Here is a 14,198-nt window from a genome sequence, read left to right as displayed (position 1 = left end):
AATTTTTCAAATAAGCCATTTAAGGGGAGATAACTCTTTTATCTTTTATTACATAATTTATTCTGGACATACAAGGAAATTTTTAATTGTAGAAAGAAAACAAGTTCGGTGACACCATATTTTCATTTTATTTTCTTGAAATATATTATAAAACCTATCTTCTCATATTTTATTTCAAAAATTCTGTCTCATAGATTTCTTTCTATGCACAAAAATGTATCTTTTCATAAACAATCTAAGCAAATTTTGGCAATTTTTGAAACGACTTGTACCTTGAAAAATAGCATGGTGACCTTTACTTTTTATCATTTTTTTGAAAAAAGCATAAGTAAAATCTTTATTTTGGCAAAGTATAAGAAAATTCTGTCATTTTGTTTCTATACCACTGAATTACCTTAATTACACTATATATATAGTTTGCAGCATTAGAGATTAGGAACACTCTTCTTGTAGAATCTGAAGTCATATACCAGTATACTATTACAGTTATTAGCAACATCTGATGTAAATTTAAGACTGTTGCAACATATCACGGGTCCTAATTTTTATTATCTAAATGGACATACCGTATTTATTCTATTTAAAGCCCCCCTTCTAATTAACGCCCCCCTACCGAAAATAGTGTGTTCAGAACTTTTGACTTCTAATAAACGCCCCCATTTTTGTAGTTAAAAAAATTAATTTAAAACTTACCCATTACAATATTTCAAAGACATCGACCCGGTCACTCAGAAACATGAAACGAAAAATCAATAACGTCCATGGTGGGTCTCATTGGGGTCTAAGCGTGACGTGGGATTGCGGGTTTTTTGTAAGCGTAACACGTGAAAATCAAATTGTGCCTGAAAACCGGAGATGAAGTCTAGCGGGACACGGGAAATTGCAAAAAAATTGAGAATTGCTTACGTACATAGTGTAAGCGGGAAACCGAAATCTGACAAAACAGTAAGCGGGATCCGGGATCAGAACCCCCTAATGAGGACCCCCTCCATGTTTTAATCCACTCCGATAATACAACACAGTGTGTACAAGTTTCCAAAAATAGATCTGTCAGTTACACAGTACGTTATAAATTTTAAACTAATTATTAGATGAGGTCACATTACCGATAAACGCTATTTATAGATTATGGAGACAATAAGAAACACTTGTATGTTACTATAGTCTGTTTCAACAAAATTCAGGTAAAGCTCAATGAAGTAAGGTACGAAATTCGTTTCTCTAATTGACGCCCCCCTTTCAGAAATTGTCTTCGCCCCCGGGGCGTTTAATAGAATAAATACGGTAACAAGTTATAGCTGTTTTGTTTTGTTACCCAAGAGGTTTCCTTGGCGGACAATACATTAACAAAAAAATATGACCCCTACCTTTTAAACTATGACATGGGAATACAATGAAAAACCTTTTTGTAAATTTTGAGTCAAATGTACTTGACTTATAATTCAATGCAAACTTTAAAAACTTCCAGATAGTATCTTAACACAATCAAATTTACATTTCCCTTCTTTTTCAATAAAATAATTACTAAACAGAGATTTTTTATCTTTTCATATCTAACTTCAACCTAATTCAATAACACTGATAAAATAAATTTTCAAAAAACAGTTAAATCAACAAAGGTTATTTAGCTACCAGATTCTTTTTTTCATATAATACTATATTTAAAACATTAAAATTTCTGTCTCCTATTTTGCAGGAAAATTACTAAATGAATAAAACACACTGTAGGTTGAGCATCAATCAGCTGTTTCAGAATCTAAATGAAATAAAAGAAGAATTTGTATGAGCACACAAATACCCCTGCCTAAGCATTGCAAATTTAAAAAAGATAAAATGGGACACAACTTTAGAACAGTAAGTAACTCATTGAACAAATTCAACCTCAGTCAGGGAGCTATGATTCTTAGCATGGTGAATGAGTTTCATAAAATTTGGATGAGAAAAACTTAAGTTAGACAGTGGAAACAAAAATGGGACAGACAGAAAGACTCTCTTGCCTACATCCTAAAAATTGGGCAATTTCATTGTTCTTTCCCTAAGATGAACATAATGTCACATCATCATTAGATGAATTCTATGTTAAAAAGAGTTTTAACCAATCACAACATTTTTTTGTATGCTGTCGAAATTTAACCCAAAATGCATTAGAATGCATTCTGAAACAGCGAATAGGACAACAACCAAACAGTTCTAAAATTTACATCAAATGACGTCTACTCTGAGGTCAACATATGGTCTTCAATCAATAAACAGGGTTTCGTGAATATAGGCCAAGTATTCTGGATCACATACGCAACTGTATTTACTATAAAGTCTATTGGATTGAATTTTCAGACATTCATATTTTCCGGAAATAATCTGGACTTATCCGTATTTTCACTACCGTTTACTTTCTCTTCCTCACCTGTCTATTGCAAATGGATGCCACGACAAATCTGCTCCTGTGGATATTGTGACAAATCACCGTCAAGTACGTTTCAAATCGATTATAAACTGTTAAATATATATACCGTTAATTCCGTTAACTTGAATTCCACGTTTATTCAACAAATACGAACTGTAATTGTTTATTTCTATGAATTGACCTGAGAATTCTACTTTCGTTTTTGACTTGATATTATTATTGCATTGAACATTCATATATTTCTTTCGTACATATTGTAAAATATTGTATTTTTATTTCTTTCAGTTTACCAAACAATACACACTCTGTAAAACTCCTGTATCATTTCTGGTGGAATTACAATCTACAATCTTCACACACAAGTTGTTATTCTTTGTAATTTGCCGAGATTGCGATACAATCACATGGTTATACTAGCTGAGTCAGGCTCAGCATAGTAAATTGACGACAACCTGTCTTTACATATCCAGACAAGGAACGACAACGTAGCAACGTACATACGTACATACCTTTACACTGACAGTGGACTACATATCTTGTGTGAACTCGACAGCAACCCAACAACGTTGAGTCAACATGGATCCCAGTCATGTAGAACAACAAGAAGAGATTCAGCCCCAAGAAGGAGATGTCCCTGAACTATTAGAAAATCCGTCTAATACATCACAGTCAGATGAAACTCCCGAGGCTAGGCGAGTACGTGACCTCACGGAAAAAGGACAAGGGGCTTTCACTGAAAAACGTGACAAGTTCTGTCAGGAACTAGAGGCTCTCTGGGCAGACATTGAATCCCAGTTATTGGAAGTAACAACGCCTCCTAACGATCTCCAGCAACTCCTAACAGTCCAGGACAAACTTGTTAAAGCCTGTAATAATTATCGTAGGCTCACAGATGAATACTTAGACTTTCTGAAAAGGACCCGAACATTGGAGAGTCAAAAAGAAATTGATGCATGTAAACTCTCTTTGGATTTACGTCTGTCCAAAGTGGAGCTAGTTATGGAAAAACTACACGAGCATCGCCTCGCTCTAACAAAGGCCAAATCCACTAAAACAAAGACCTCAAGGGGTAAGAAAACCTCTCACAGCGGTAGCTCTAACGTGTCAGACATGTCAAGCCTGGCACGGAGAAAGCGAGCCAAGGCAGAGGCTGCAAAGTCTAAGATAGCATTTGTCGAAAAACATGCCCTTATCCTACAACAGGAAGCAATGTTAGAAGAACAAGCCCTGTTCAGACAAAATGAAATGGAACAGGAAGCAGCACGCAAAAAAGCTGAAATGGAACAGGAAGCAGCACACAAAAAGGCTGAAATGGAACAGGAAGCCAGTCGTAAACAGGCAGAAATGGAGCAAGAAGTCGCTCAACGTAAACATGAGGCCGCACAGAGAACAGTTCAGCTAGAACAGGAGGCTGCTCACAGAAAAATGCAATTAGAACAAGAGGCCGCTCACAGAAAAGTGCAATTAGAACAAGAGGCCGCTCACAGAAAAACGCAATTAGAACAAGAAGCTATGCGCAGGAAGGCTCAAATGCAACAAGAAGCCGCACGAGTAAGCCGGGAAAAGGCCGAGCTTAAAGCCAAATTTAATCTTCTTGAAGCACAAAGAGAAGCTGCAGCCGCAGAAGCCGAGGCTCGTATCCTGGAATACGATGATAGCCAAGCGTATAGCGATCTCCCTGACGAAAAGGAAGACCCGCTCCAGCGTGTGCAAGATTTCGTCAATAAACTTCCTGTATCAACTGTTGTTAAGGAAGTAACAGGACCTCAAAAGAAAAAACAAATTCCTGTTAAGATCGAGCTGAGTCACGAAGCACCAGCGTTCGTGCCATCCGTGGCATCGAACTTGCTGTCACAGACATCTGCCGTCTTGCCTTTCGATAATAAGTCACCGGAAGTTACCTTTATCCCAGATCTGGGATTAGTAACCGGCATGCAAAAACTAGGTCTTTCAGATGAGAGCACTACTGAACACCAAAAACAGGGTGTTAAAGAAGCGATCCCTGTCTTACGCACAAAACAAGACGTTATAGAAGAGATCCCTGTTTCGCACAAAAAACAAGACGTAATAGAAGAGATCCCTGTTGCACACCAGCAACAAAATCAACCTTACATCAGAGATAACTAGATTCCTCTTACGCAAGGACCTGCTTTTCTCCCGATTAATAAGCTTTAACGATCGGGCAGAATCCTTTCATACTTGGAAAGCAAGCTTCAAGAACGTGACTGATGAGTTACAAGTCTCTGACTCAGAACAGATCGATTTACTGATCAAGTGGCTCGGTCCAGAGTCTGCTAAACACGCCATTAGCATAAGAGCGTCGAACGCCAATAATCCTTCAATAGGTATACAGAGACTATGGAAGAGGCTTGACGAGCGGTATGGTGCTCCAGAAATGTTAGAAGCCTCTCTCATGAGTAAACTTGCCAAATTCCCTACATTGACGAATAAGGACAACGCACCGTCTCTACGAACTGTCTGACATTCTATCAGAAATAGAATATCACAAGGAAAATCCCAAGCTGGGATGTTTGCTAGCATACTTTGACTCTTCGTCCGGGATAAATCCAATTGTTGAAAAATTACCGTACGGACTCCAAGAAAAGTGGACAACGAGGGCTACAAGATACAAGTCTAAATATGAAGTTGCCTTTCCACCTTTCACAGAATTCTCTGCCTTCATCAGGGGAAATAAGCAAAACAAAGAACGATCCTGGGTTCATCTTTGGGTCAAAAGTCACACCAAATACAAAAGGTGCTGCGCCAAGGTCTACGTCTTACCCTAAGACTAAAGTTGGTGCTCATAAAACAGCAGTTGAGCAGCAATCTGGTGAAGCCAGCAAACAAGATCTTTGTATTCTGCACAATACAAAGCATTCCTTAAATGAATGTAGAGCGTTCCGAGCCAAGTCAATAGAGGAGCGCAAAGGTCTTTTAAAAGAAAACAATGTATGTTACAAGTGTTGTGATTCTACCACACACAGGAGCCGGGAATGCAATGCACGCATAAGATGTAAAGAATGTGGAAGTAAACAACACACTACCGCACTTCACATCACTAGACCACAGCAACCTGCAAGTTCTCAATCTAGCCCGCCTAAGCAAGCCTACGGCGGGGAGCCTATAGAATCGGCTGAAACTAAGGCAACCTCAGTTAACTCTACCTGTACTGAGATCTGCAAAGATACATATAGCGGGAAATCTTGTGCTAAAATACTGCCTGTGAATGTTTATCACAAAGATAACCAGGACAAAGTTATTCGCATGTACGCCATCATTGATGACCAAAGCAACCGGTCACTAGCATCGCCCCGAATTCTTTAATCTTTTCGACGTCAAAGATAAACCGGAGAACTATACTTTATCAACATGCTCCGGCAAAGTAGTCACCTCCGGGAAAAGAGGAAGAGGTTTCATCATGGAATCAATCAACTGTAATGACAAGTTTGACCTTCCTGTACTGATTGAATGTGATCATATTCCAAATAATAGGGACGAAATACCTACTCCTGAAGTAACAATGCATCACCCTCATTTAAAAGAACTTAGGGGTAGCATTCCACCTATAGAGAAAAATTGGCAAATTCTTCTCTTAATTGGCAGAGACCTTATAGAGGCACACCATGTCCTCGACCAGCGCATAGGACCACCCAGAACTCCATATGCACAACAATTGAAACTTGGTTGGGTAGTGATAGGAGAAACCTGCATTAACAAGCAGCATGTTCCTCTTGAGTTAAATGTTAAAATAACCAACATTTTACCTACAGGACAACCTTCAACTTTTCAACCATGCACAAGCAAGTTTGACATCCGGGAAAACTACACAGACCCCTGTAACGAAAGATTTACAATCGCCACTCTTTGAAAAAACAAGGGACGATGATAAGCCTGGACAGTCATATGAGGACAAAATGTTCATGAAACAGATGGACAACGAATTTGTCAGAGACTCGAAAGGAAGTTGGGTAGCACCGTTACCGTTCCGAGTGCCAAGACAGCCATTGCCAAGCAACAGACCCCAGGCTCTTCACCGTGCTAACATGTTAGACGCCAGTCTGAATAGAAACCCAGTGAAGCGGGAACATTTTCTTACTTTTATGAGTAAAATCTTAGATAATAATCATGCAGAGCTCGCTCCACCATTGCACGAACATGAGGAGTGCTGGTATTTGCCATTGTTTGGTGTTTACCATCCGAAGAAACCCGATCAGATAAGAGGTGTGTTTGATTCTTCCGCCAAATGTAACGGAGTTTCACTTAACAGCGTCCTGCTTACAGGTCCAGACTTGACCAATGATCTCTTGGGAGTATTGCTGCGTTTCAGGAAAGAAATGGTCGCAGTTACTGCAGACGTTCAACATATGTTTCACTGCTTTGTTGTCAGAAAAGACCACCGTAATTATCTGAGATTTTTATGGCATAAAGACAATGACCTACAGAAGAACCTTGTCGAATACCGCATGAGAGTTTCATGTTTTCGGAAATAGTCCGTCACCTGCCGTTGCTACGCTTGGACTCAGAAAAGCAGCTCAAGCATCAGAACAAGAGTTTGGCAGTCACGTGACTAGCTTTGTTACAAGAGACTTCTATGTCGACGACGGTCTAACGTCATGTCCTACTAAAGAGGAAGCTGTTAAGCTCATGAAGGATACACAGCAAGCATTAGCAAAATATGGAAACTTACGCCTTCACAAGTTTGCCTCTAATTGTGCGGAAGTTATGTCTGCATTTCATGCCAGTGATTTGGCTTCAAATCTTAAAGATCTAGACTTAGAATGCGACAGCAAACCCCTACAACGTAGTCTTGGTCTCAGCTGGGACGTAAACACTGATAACGTCTTATTTCAATTATCATCAGAAAACAAACCGATCACTCGGAGAGGAATTTTATCAACGATACAACAGTCTCTACGATCCTCTGGGATTTTTGGCTCCGGTGATTATACAAGGGAAACTCCTATTAAGGAAAATAGTATCAGAAAACCGTCGATTGGACCAACCTCTCACTGATGAGACAGCAGATGAGTGGAAATCTTGGAGAGATACTCTAATTGCTATCGAAACATTGCGCATTCCACGTACCTACGTGCCGTATCTTAGCAAAACCACCACAAAAGAGTTACATGTCTTCTCTGATGCATCAGAAAAAGCCATAGCAGCTGTTGCATATCTACGCACGACCGATAGTAGTGGTGAACCAAACATAGGTTTCATTCTTGGGAAAGCTAAAGTTGCACCAACAAGTGGTCATACTATTCCACGCCTTGAACTATCTGCTGCAGTATTAGCGGTCGAGATAACACAGACCATCATGGATAATTTAGATTTACATATAGACACCGTAAAATTCTACACAGACAGTAAAGTAGTCCTAGGCTACATCAGTAACGAGACAAGAAGGTTCTTTATCTATGTCGCCAATAGAGTAGAGAAAATAAGAAAATTTAGCTCTCCAAGTCAATGGAATTATGTACCAACTAACCGTAATCCCGCAGACTTGGGAACAAGGTCCGTACCTGCTCACGAAATTCATAGCAGCGAATGGTTATTAGGACCAAGACAATTTCTTTTCTCAGAACAAAAGAATTCTGAGGACATATATCAGCTAATAGACCCAGAGGAAGATGGAGAAATACGTGCAACTGTTAATGTTGCAAAAACATTTGCCACACTTGAGCATAAAGGTATCGGAACTGATAGATTCAACAGATTCTCCAACTGGACATCACTTGTGCGAGCGATAGCCTTTTTGGAACGTTTTCTCCGTTTACACGGGTCTAAACAGACAGCACCAGTGACTTCTCTGGAAGGCTTTTCGAATGCCGAAAATTTCATCTTAATATCTGCTCAATATGAAGTTTACGGAGATGAAATAGATTGCATTAAACGTCAGGAACAAATTCATAAGCGGAGTCCGATAGCTAACCTTAATCCGTTTTTGGACAAACAAGGACTATTACGAGTAGGAGGGCCGTATCGCCAAATCTGACTTAAACCTCCGTGAAAAGAAACCATTGGTCGTCCCTGGACGCCATCATATAGCGACATTATTAGTTCGACACTACCACAACAAGATAAAAACATCAAGGTCGCCATTTCACAGATAGAGCGATTCGATCCGCAGGATTTTGGATCGTAGGAGCAAAAACGCTTGATCTCATCTATTATTCACAAATGTGTGACATGCCGCAAACTCAGAGGAAAAAACCGAGTATCAAATCATGTCTGATTTGCCAGAGGACCGTCTTGAACCTTCACCTCCGTTTACTAACGTTGGAATAGACACCTTTGGACCCTGGACAATTGTTTTCACGTAAAACACGTGGTGGATACGCTAACTCAAAGCGTTGGGCAATTTTATTCACATGCTTAGTGACAAGAGCTATTCACATCGAATTAATCGAGGAAATGAGTTCTTCAGCCTTCATAAACGCTGTCAGGAGATTCACCGCTATAAGAGGCCAAGTTAAGATTTTTCCGATCTGACCGTGGAACGAACTTTATCGGCGCAATCGACGATTTAAAGATTGACTCAATCAACGTTGAAGATGGACCCTTCAATAACTTTCTGTATAATTCTGGTACAACTTGGATCTTCAATCCGCCGCATTCGTCCCACATGGGTGGAGCCTGGGAAAGAATGATTGGTATCACTAGGAGAATTCTTGATTCTATGCTTCTTAACGCAGCCGGAAGAAGCCTAACACATGACGTGCTCAACACACTAATGGCAGAAGTTTCAGCAATAGTGAACTCTAGACCTCTGGTACCGGTATCAACAGATCCAGAGAATCCGTTAATATTAACTCCGGCTATGTTATTGACGCAGAAAACCGACTACATTTTCACTTCAGACCATCTTGGGGAATTCGACAAACGAGATCTCTGTCTTGCCGAATGGAGACGAGTACAGGCTCTAGCCAGTGTTTTCTGGTCCCGTTGGAGGAAGGAGTACCTGCCGTTACTACAACAACGACGAAAATGGACCGAAGATCGCCGTGATCTCATCGAAGGAGACGTCATTCTTCTAAAGGACAAAAACATTTGCCGTACCCAATGGCCCGTTGGAATTATAGTGAACTCTTTTAAAAGTTCAGACGAACATGTCCGAAAAAGCAGAAGTGCGAGTAATCGTTAATGGAAAAGCCACAACCTACACACGCCCTATCGTGGACATGATTCTTCTCATAGAGAACAAACCTGTGTAATTATATGTATATATTTTGGATTAATATAGTGACATTCACATTTGGAATTATACTTTCTGGAATAGTGATATCAGGTAGATTTCAGACGGGGAGTATTCTGGATCACATACGCAACTGTATTTTACTATAAAGTCTATTGGATTGAATTTTCAGACATTCATATTTTCCGGAAATAATCTGGACTTATCCGTATTTTCACTACCGTTTACTTTCTCTTCCTCACCTGTCTATTGCAAATGGATGCCACGACAAATCTGCTCCTGTGGATATTGTGACAAATCACCGTCAAGTACGTTTCAAATCGATTATAAACTGTTAAATATATATACCGTTAATTCCGTTAACTTGAATTCCACGTTTATTCAACAAATACGAACTGTAATTGTTTATTTCTATGAATTGACCTGAGAATTCTACTTTCGTTTTTGACTTGATATTATTATTGCATTGAACATTCATATATTTCTTTCGTACATATTGTAAAATATTGTATTTTTTATTTCTTTCAGTTTACCAAAACAATACACACTCTGTAAAACTCCTGTATCATTTCTGGTGGAATTACAATCTACAATTCTTCACACACAAGTTGTTATTCTTTGTAATTTGCCGAGATTGCGATACAATCACATGGTTATACTAGCTGAGTCAGGCTCAGCATACCAAGAGACTTTAGAACGTTATGTTATGTAATTGTTTCCCGTACTTTCGCGCACACATTTTTAATGTAACGTAACGCTATTGTAACCTATGTATTTATCTTACGATCATAAAGCATCTCAACTAGCAATACGTTATTTTCTTCCACAAGTATTACAAAGACAATAACCCTCAAGATATTGGTGCCGAGACCAGGATTTATACTTATATCTTTGTCTCAAACTCTAAAATTGCCCTGTTGTTAAAATATCAAATATCATCTACATGTGTAGATTGTTATAAATCTGCATTCAACAACAAACTCTTTAAAAAATAAAACATAAACCCGAAAAAAAACCAAAAACTGACTGTACTAGTTAATGCAGCAGGGTTAAATCAAACTAGTTGAAACCATAGAAATATTACACATGTACTAACAGTTTTAGCCACACTCAGGAATGAGTGGGGACGAGTAACTCCATCAACATTCAGAAGATGATAAAGGTAGAACGGTGCACTGAGCCACAGGAAACCACATGGCACCCAAACAAGTAACGTCTGCTGGAAACAGTCTGTGAACTCTGGGTAGCTACCATTCAGTAATCTGGTCTCATCCTGTTTAAAAAAAGAAGTTAACCTGATATTTAAATAAATAATCAAAGCTGGTACCTCAAACATGCAAATATCCTTTTGGTAAAAGTATGGGGCAAGTATGGACACAACATTCAAGCTGGATTCAGCTCTAAATTTGGATTGTGATTAAATAGTTGACACAGCATAGGTTTCGGACACAGAATGAATGTGGTCTAATGAACTTAAAATATTTTTTTTTCCTTTGAGCAATTCACTATGCTGTTGAATATTAATCCCTCACAAAAAATTGTTTGAAGAAATTTTCTTTTTATTTATGAAATCTGAAATGAGAAAAATTTACCCCCCCCCCCCCCCCCCATTTTTTTTTTCACATCCCCCTTTCCGTTTTTCCAAAACTGATCTCAATTCAAATTTCTAATGGAGTTTGGAACAATAACTACTCATTTAAATACATCATAAAATATTTAAATGTAACAAAAGGTGCTTGTTATCACTGAATGGTAGATTGTTTTAATTTATCAGTTGGTAGTAAAAGTGAATATACATTGTATATATTGTATAAAACAATGATTTAAGTTGATTAAACTACTATTATGGACAAAGAAAGATAACTCCAATCAATTGAAAATTTCTTGCTATTGCACAATATTGTGCAATTAGATATTTCTTGCTATTGCGCAATACTGTGCAATTGAAAATATTTGCTATTGCACAATACTGTGCAATTGAAGATTTCTTGCTATTGCGCAATACTGTGCAATTGAAAATTTCTTGCAATTGCACAATACTGTGCAATTGAAGATTTCTTGCTATTGCTGAATACTGTGCAATTGAAAATTTCTTGATATTGCACAATACTTAATGTAATAATTTTGGATACTGATTTGAACCAACTTGAAAACTGGGCCCATAATCAAAAATCTAAGTACATGTTTAGATTCAGCATATCAAAAAAGCCCAAGAATTCAATTTTTGTTAAAATCAAACTTAGTTTAATTTTGGACCCTTTGGACTTTAATGTAGACCAATTTGAAAACGGGACTAAAAATTAAAAATCTACTTACACAGCTAGATTTGGCATATCGAAGAACCCCAAATTATTCAATTTTTGGATGAAATCTAACAAAGTTTAATTTTGGAACCCGATTTGGACCAACTTGAAAACTGGGACCATTATCAAAAAATCTAAGTACATTTTTAGATTCAGCATATCAAAGAACCCCAAGAATTCAATTTTTGTTAAAATCAAACTAAGTTTTAATTTTGGACCCTTTGGACCTTAATGTAGACCAATTTGAAAACGGGACCAAAAATTGAGAATCTACATACACAGTTAGATTCGGCATATCAAAAGAACCCCAATTATTCAATTTTTGATGAAATCAAACAAAGTTCAATTTTGGACCCTTTGGGCCCCTTTTTCCTAAACTGTTGGGACCAAAACTCCCAAAATCAAACCCACCTTTGAAATAAACTAGAGGCTCTAAAGAGCCTGTGTCGCTCACCTTGGTCTATGTGCATATTAAACAAAGGACACAAATGGATTCATGACAAAATTGCATTTTGGTGATGGTGATGTGTTTGAAGTTCTTACTTTACTGAACGATTTTGCTTCTTACAATTATGTCTATAATGAACTTTGCCCATTAGTAACAGAGAACTATATTTGGTAAAAATTTACATATATTTACCAAATTAATGAAAATTGTTAAAAATTGACTATAAAGGGCAAAAACTCCTTAAGGGGTCAATTGACCATTTAGGTCATGTTGACTTATTTGTAGATCTTACTTTGCTGAACATTATTGCTGTTTACAGTTTATCGCTATCTATAATAGTATTCAAGATAACCAAAAACGGCAAAATTTCTTTAAAAATTACCAATTGGAGGGCAGCAACCCAACAACCAGTTGTCCAATTCATCTGAAAAATTCAGGGCAGATAGATATTGACTTGATTAACAATTTAACTTCTTGTCAGATTTGCTCTAGATGCTTTGAATTCATAGTTATAAGCCAAAAACTGCATTTTACCCCTATGTTCTATTTTTAGCCGTGGCGGCCATCTTGGTTGAATGGCCAGGTCATCGGACACATTTTTCAAACTAGATACCCCAAAGATGATTGTGGCCTAGTAGTTTCAGTGGAGATTTTGTAAAAGATTACTTAGATTTATGAAAAATGGTTAAAGATTGACTATAAAGGGCAATAACTCCTAAAGGGGTCAACTGACCATTTTGGTCATTTGACTTATTTGTAGATCTTACTTTGCTGAACATTATTGCTGTTTACAATTTATCTCGATAATCTATAATAATATTATAATAACCAAAAACAGCAAAATTTCCTCAAAATTACCAATTCAGGGGCAGCAACCCAACAACCGATTGACCGATTCATCTGAAAATTTCAGGGCAGATAGATCTTGACCTGATAAACATTTTTATCCCATTCAGATTTCCTCAAAATGCTTTGGTTTTTGAGTTATAAGCCAAAAACTGCATTTTACCCCTATGTTCTATTTTTAGCGGTGGCGGCCATCTTGGTTGGTTGACCAGGTCACGCCACACATTTTTAGCTCACCTGGCCCGAAGGGCCAAGTGAGCTTTTCTCATCACTTGGCGTCCGTCGTCCGTCGTCCGTCGTCCGTCGTCGTCGTCGTCGTCCGTCGTCGTTAACTTTTACAAAAATCTTCTCCTCTGAAACTACTGGGCCAAATCACACTAAACTTGGCCACAATCATCATTGGGGTATCTAGTTTAAAAAATGTGTGGCGCGACCCGGTCAACCAACCAAGATGGCCCGCCACGGCCTAAAAATAGAACATAGGGGTAAAATGCAGTTTTTGGCTTATAACTCAAAAACCAAAGCATTTAGAGCAAATCTGACATGGGGTAAAAATGTTTATCAGGTCAAGATCTATCTGCCCTGAAATTTTCAGATGAATCGGTCAATCGGTTGTTGGGTTGCTGCCCCTGAATTGGTAATTTTGAGGAAATTTTGCTGTTTTTGGTTATTATCTTGAATATTATTATAGATAGAGAAAAACTGTACACAGCAATAATGTTCAGCAAAGTAAGATCTACAAATAAGTCAACATGACCAAAAATGGTCAGTTGACCCGTTTTAGGAGTTATTGCCCTTTATAGTCAATTTTTAACCATTTTTCGTTAATTAAAGTAATCTTTTACAAAAATCTTCTCCTCTGAAACTACTGGGCCAAATTAATCCAAACTTGGCCACAATCATCTTTGGGGTATCTAGTTTAAAAAATGTGTGGCGTGACCTGGTCAACCAACCAAGATGGCCGCCACGGCTAAAAATAGAACAAAGGGGTAAAATGCAGTTTTT

At 38.1% G+C, this 14,198-nt stretch overlaps 3 protein-coding genes across 3 annotated transcripts; all 3 read left to right on the top strand.

Annotated features, from left to right (window-relative positions):
* The first annotated feature begins 2,281 nt into the window (after nt 1-2,281).
* On the top strand, nt 2,282-4,531 carry LOC139505107 (uncharacterized abhydrolase domain-containing protein DDB_G0269086-like). The gene is made up of 2 exons (XM_071294920.1): nt 2,282-2,470; nt 2,690-4,531. The coding sequence occupies exon 2, from the start codon at nt 2,981-2,983 to the stop codon at nt 4,529-4,531; it is 1,551 nt and encodes a 516-aa protein (XP_071151021.1). The 5' UTR covers nt 2,282-2,470; nt 2,690-2,980.
* A 1,291-nt stretch (nt 4,532-5,822) lies between these two features.
* LOC139505106 (uncharacterized) lies at nt 5,823-8,396 on the top strand. The gene is made up of 3 exons (XM_071294918.1): nt 5,823-6,092; nt 6,175-6,714; nt 7,266-8,396. Exons 1-3 carry the CDS (start codon nt 5,823-5,825, stop codon nt 8,394-8,396), a joined length of 1,941 nt encoding a protein of 646 aa, XP_071151019.1.
* Nucleotides 8,397-9,026: 630 nt separating this feature from the next.
* LOC139505105 (uncharacterized) lies at nt 9,027-9,545 on the top strand. Its single transcript, XM_071294917.1, has one exon. It carries the CDS (start codon nt 9,027-9,029, stop codon nt 9,543-9,545), a length of 519 nt encoding a protein of 172 aa, XP_071151018.1.
* The last annotated feature ends 4,653 nt before the right edge of the window (nt 9,546-14,198 follow it).

Source organism: Mytilus edulis, unplaced genomic scaffold (genome assembly GCF_963676685.1).
Source record: "Mytilus edulis unplaced genomic scaffold, xbMytEdul2.2 SCAFFOLD_2372, whole genome shotgun sequence".
NCBI classification, from domain to species: domain Eukaryota; kingdom Metazoa; phylum Mollusca; class Bivalvia; order Mytilida; family Mytilidae; genus Mytilus; species Mytilus edulis.
The sequence above is the reverse complement of the archived record's forward strand: the minus strand, read 5'-3'. Positions and strand labels throughout refer to the sequence as shown.

Coding starts and splice junctions, on each gene's coding strand:
- LOC139505107 (XM_071294920.1), top strand. CDS start 2,981: ATGGATCCCAGTCATGTAGAACAACAAGAAGAGATTCAGCCCCAAGAA.
- LOC139505106 (XM_071294918.1), top strand. CDS start 5,823: ATGGAATCAATCAACTGTAATGACAAGTTTGACCTTCCTGTACTGATT. Junction 6,093..6,174: donor AACAATTGAAACTTGGTTGG/GTAGTGATAGGA, acceptor TTTTACCTACAG/GACAACCTTCAACTTTTCAA. Junction 6,715..7,265: donor TGACCAATGATCTCTTGGGA/GTATTGCTGCGT, acceptor AATTATCATCAG/AAAACAAACCGATCACTCGG.
- LOC139505105 (XM_071294917.1), top strand. CDS start 9,027: ATGGGTGGAGCCTGGGAAAGAATGATTGGTATCACTAGGAGAATTCTT.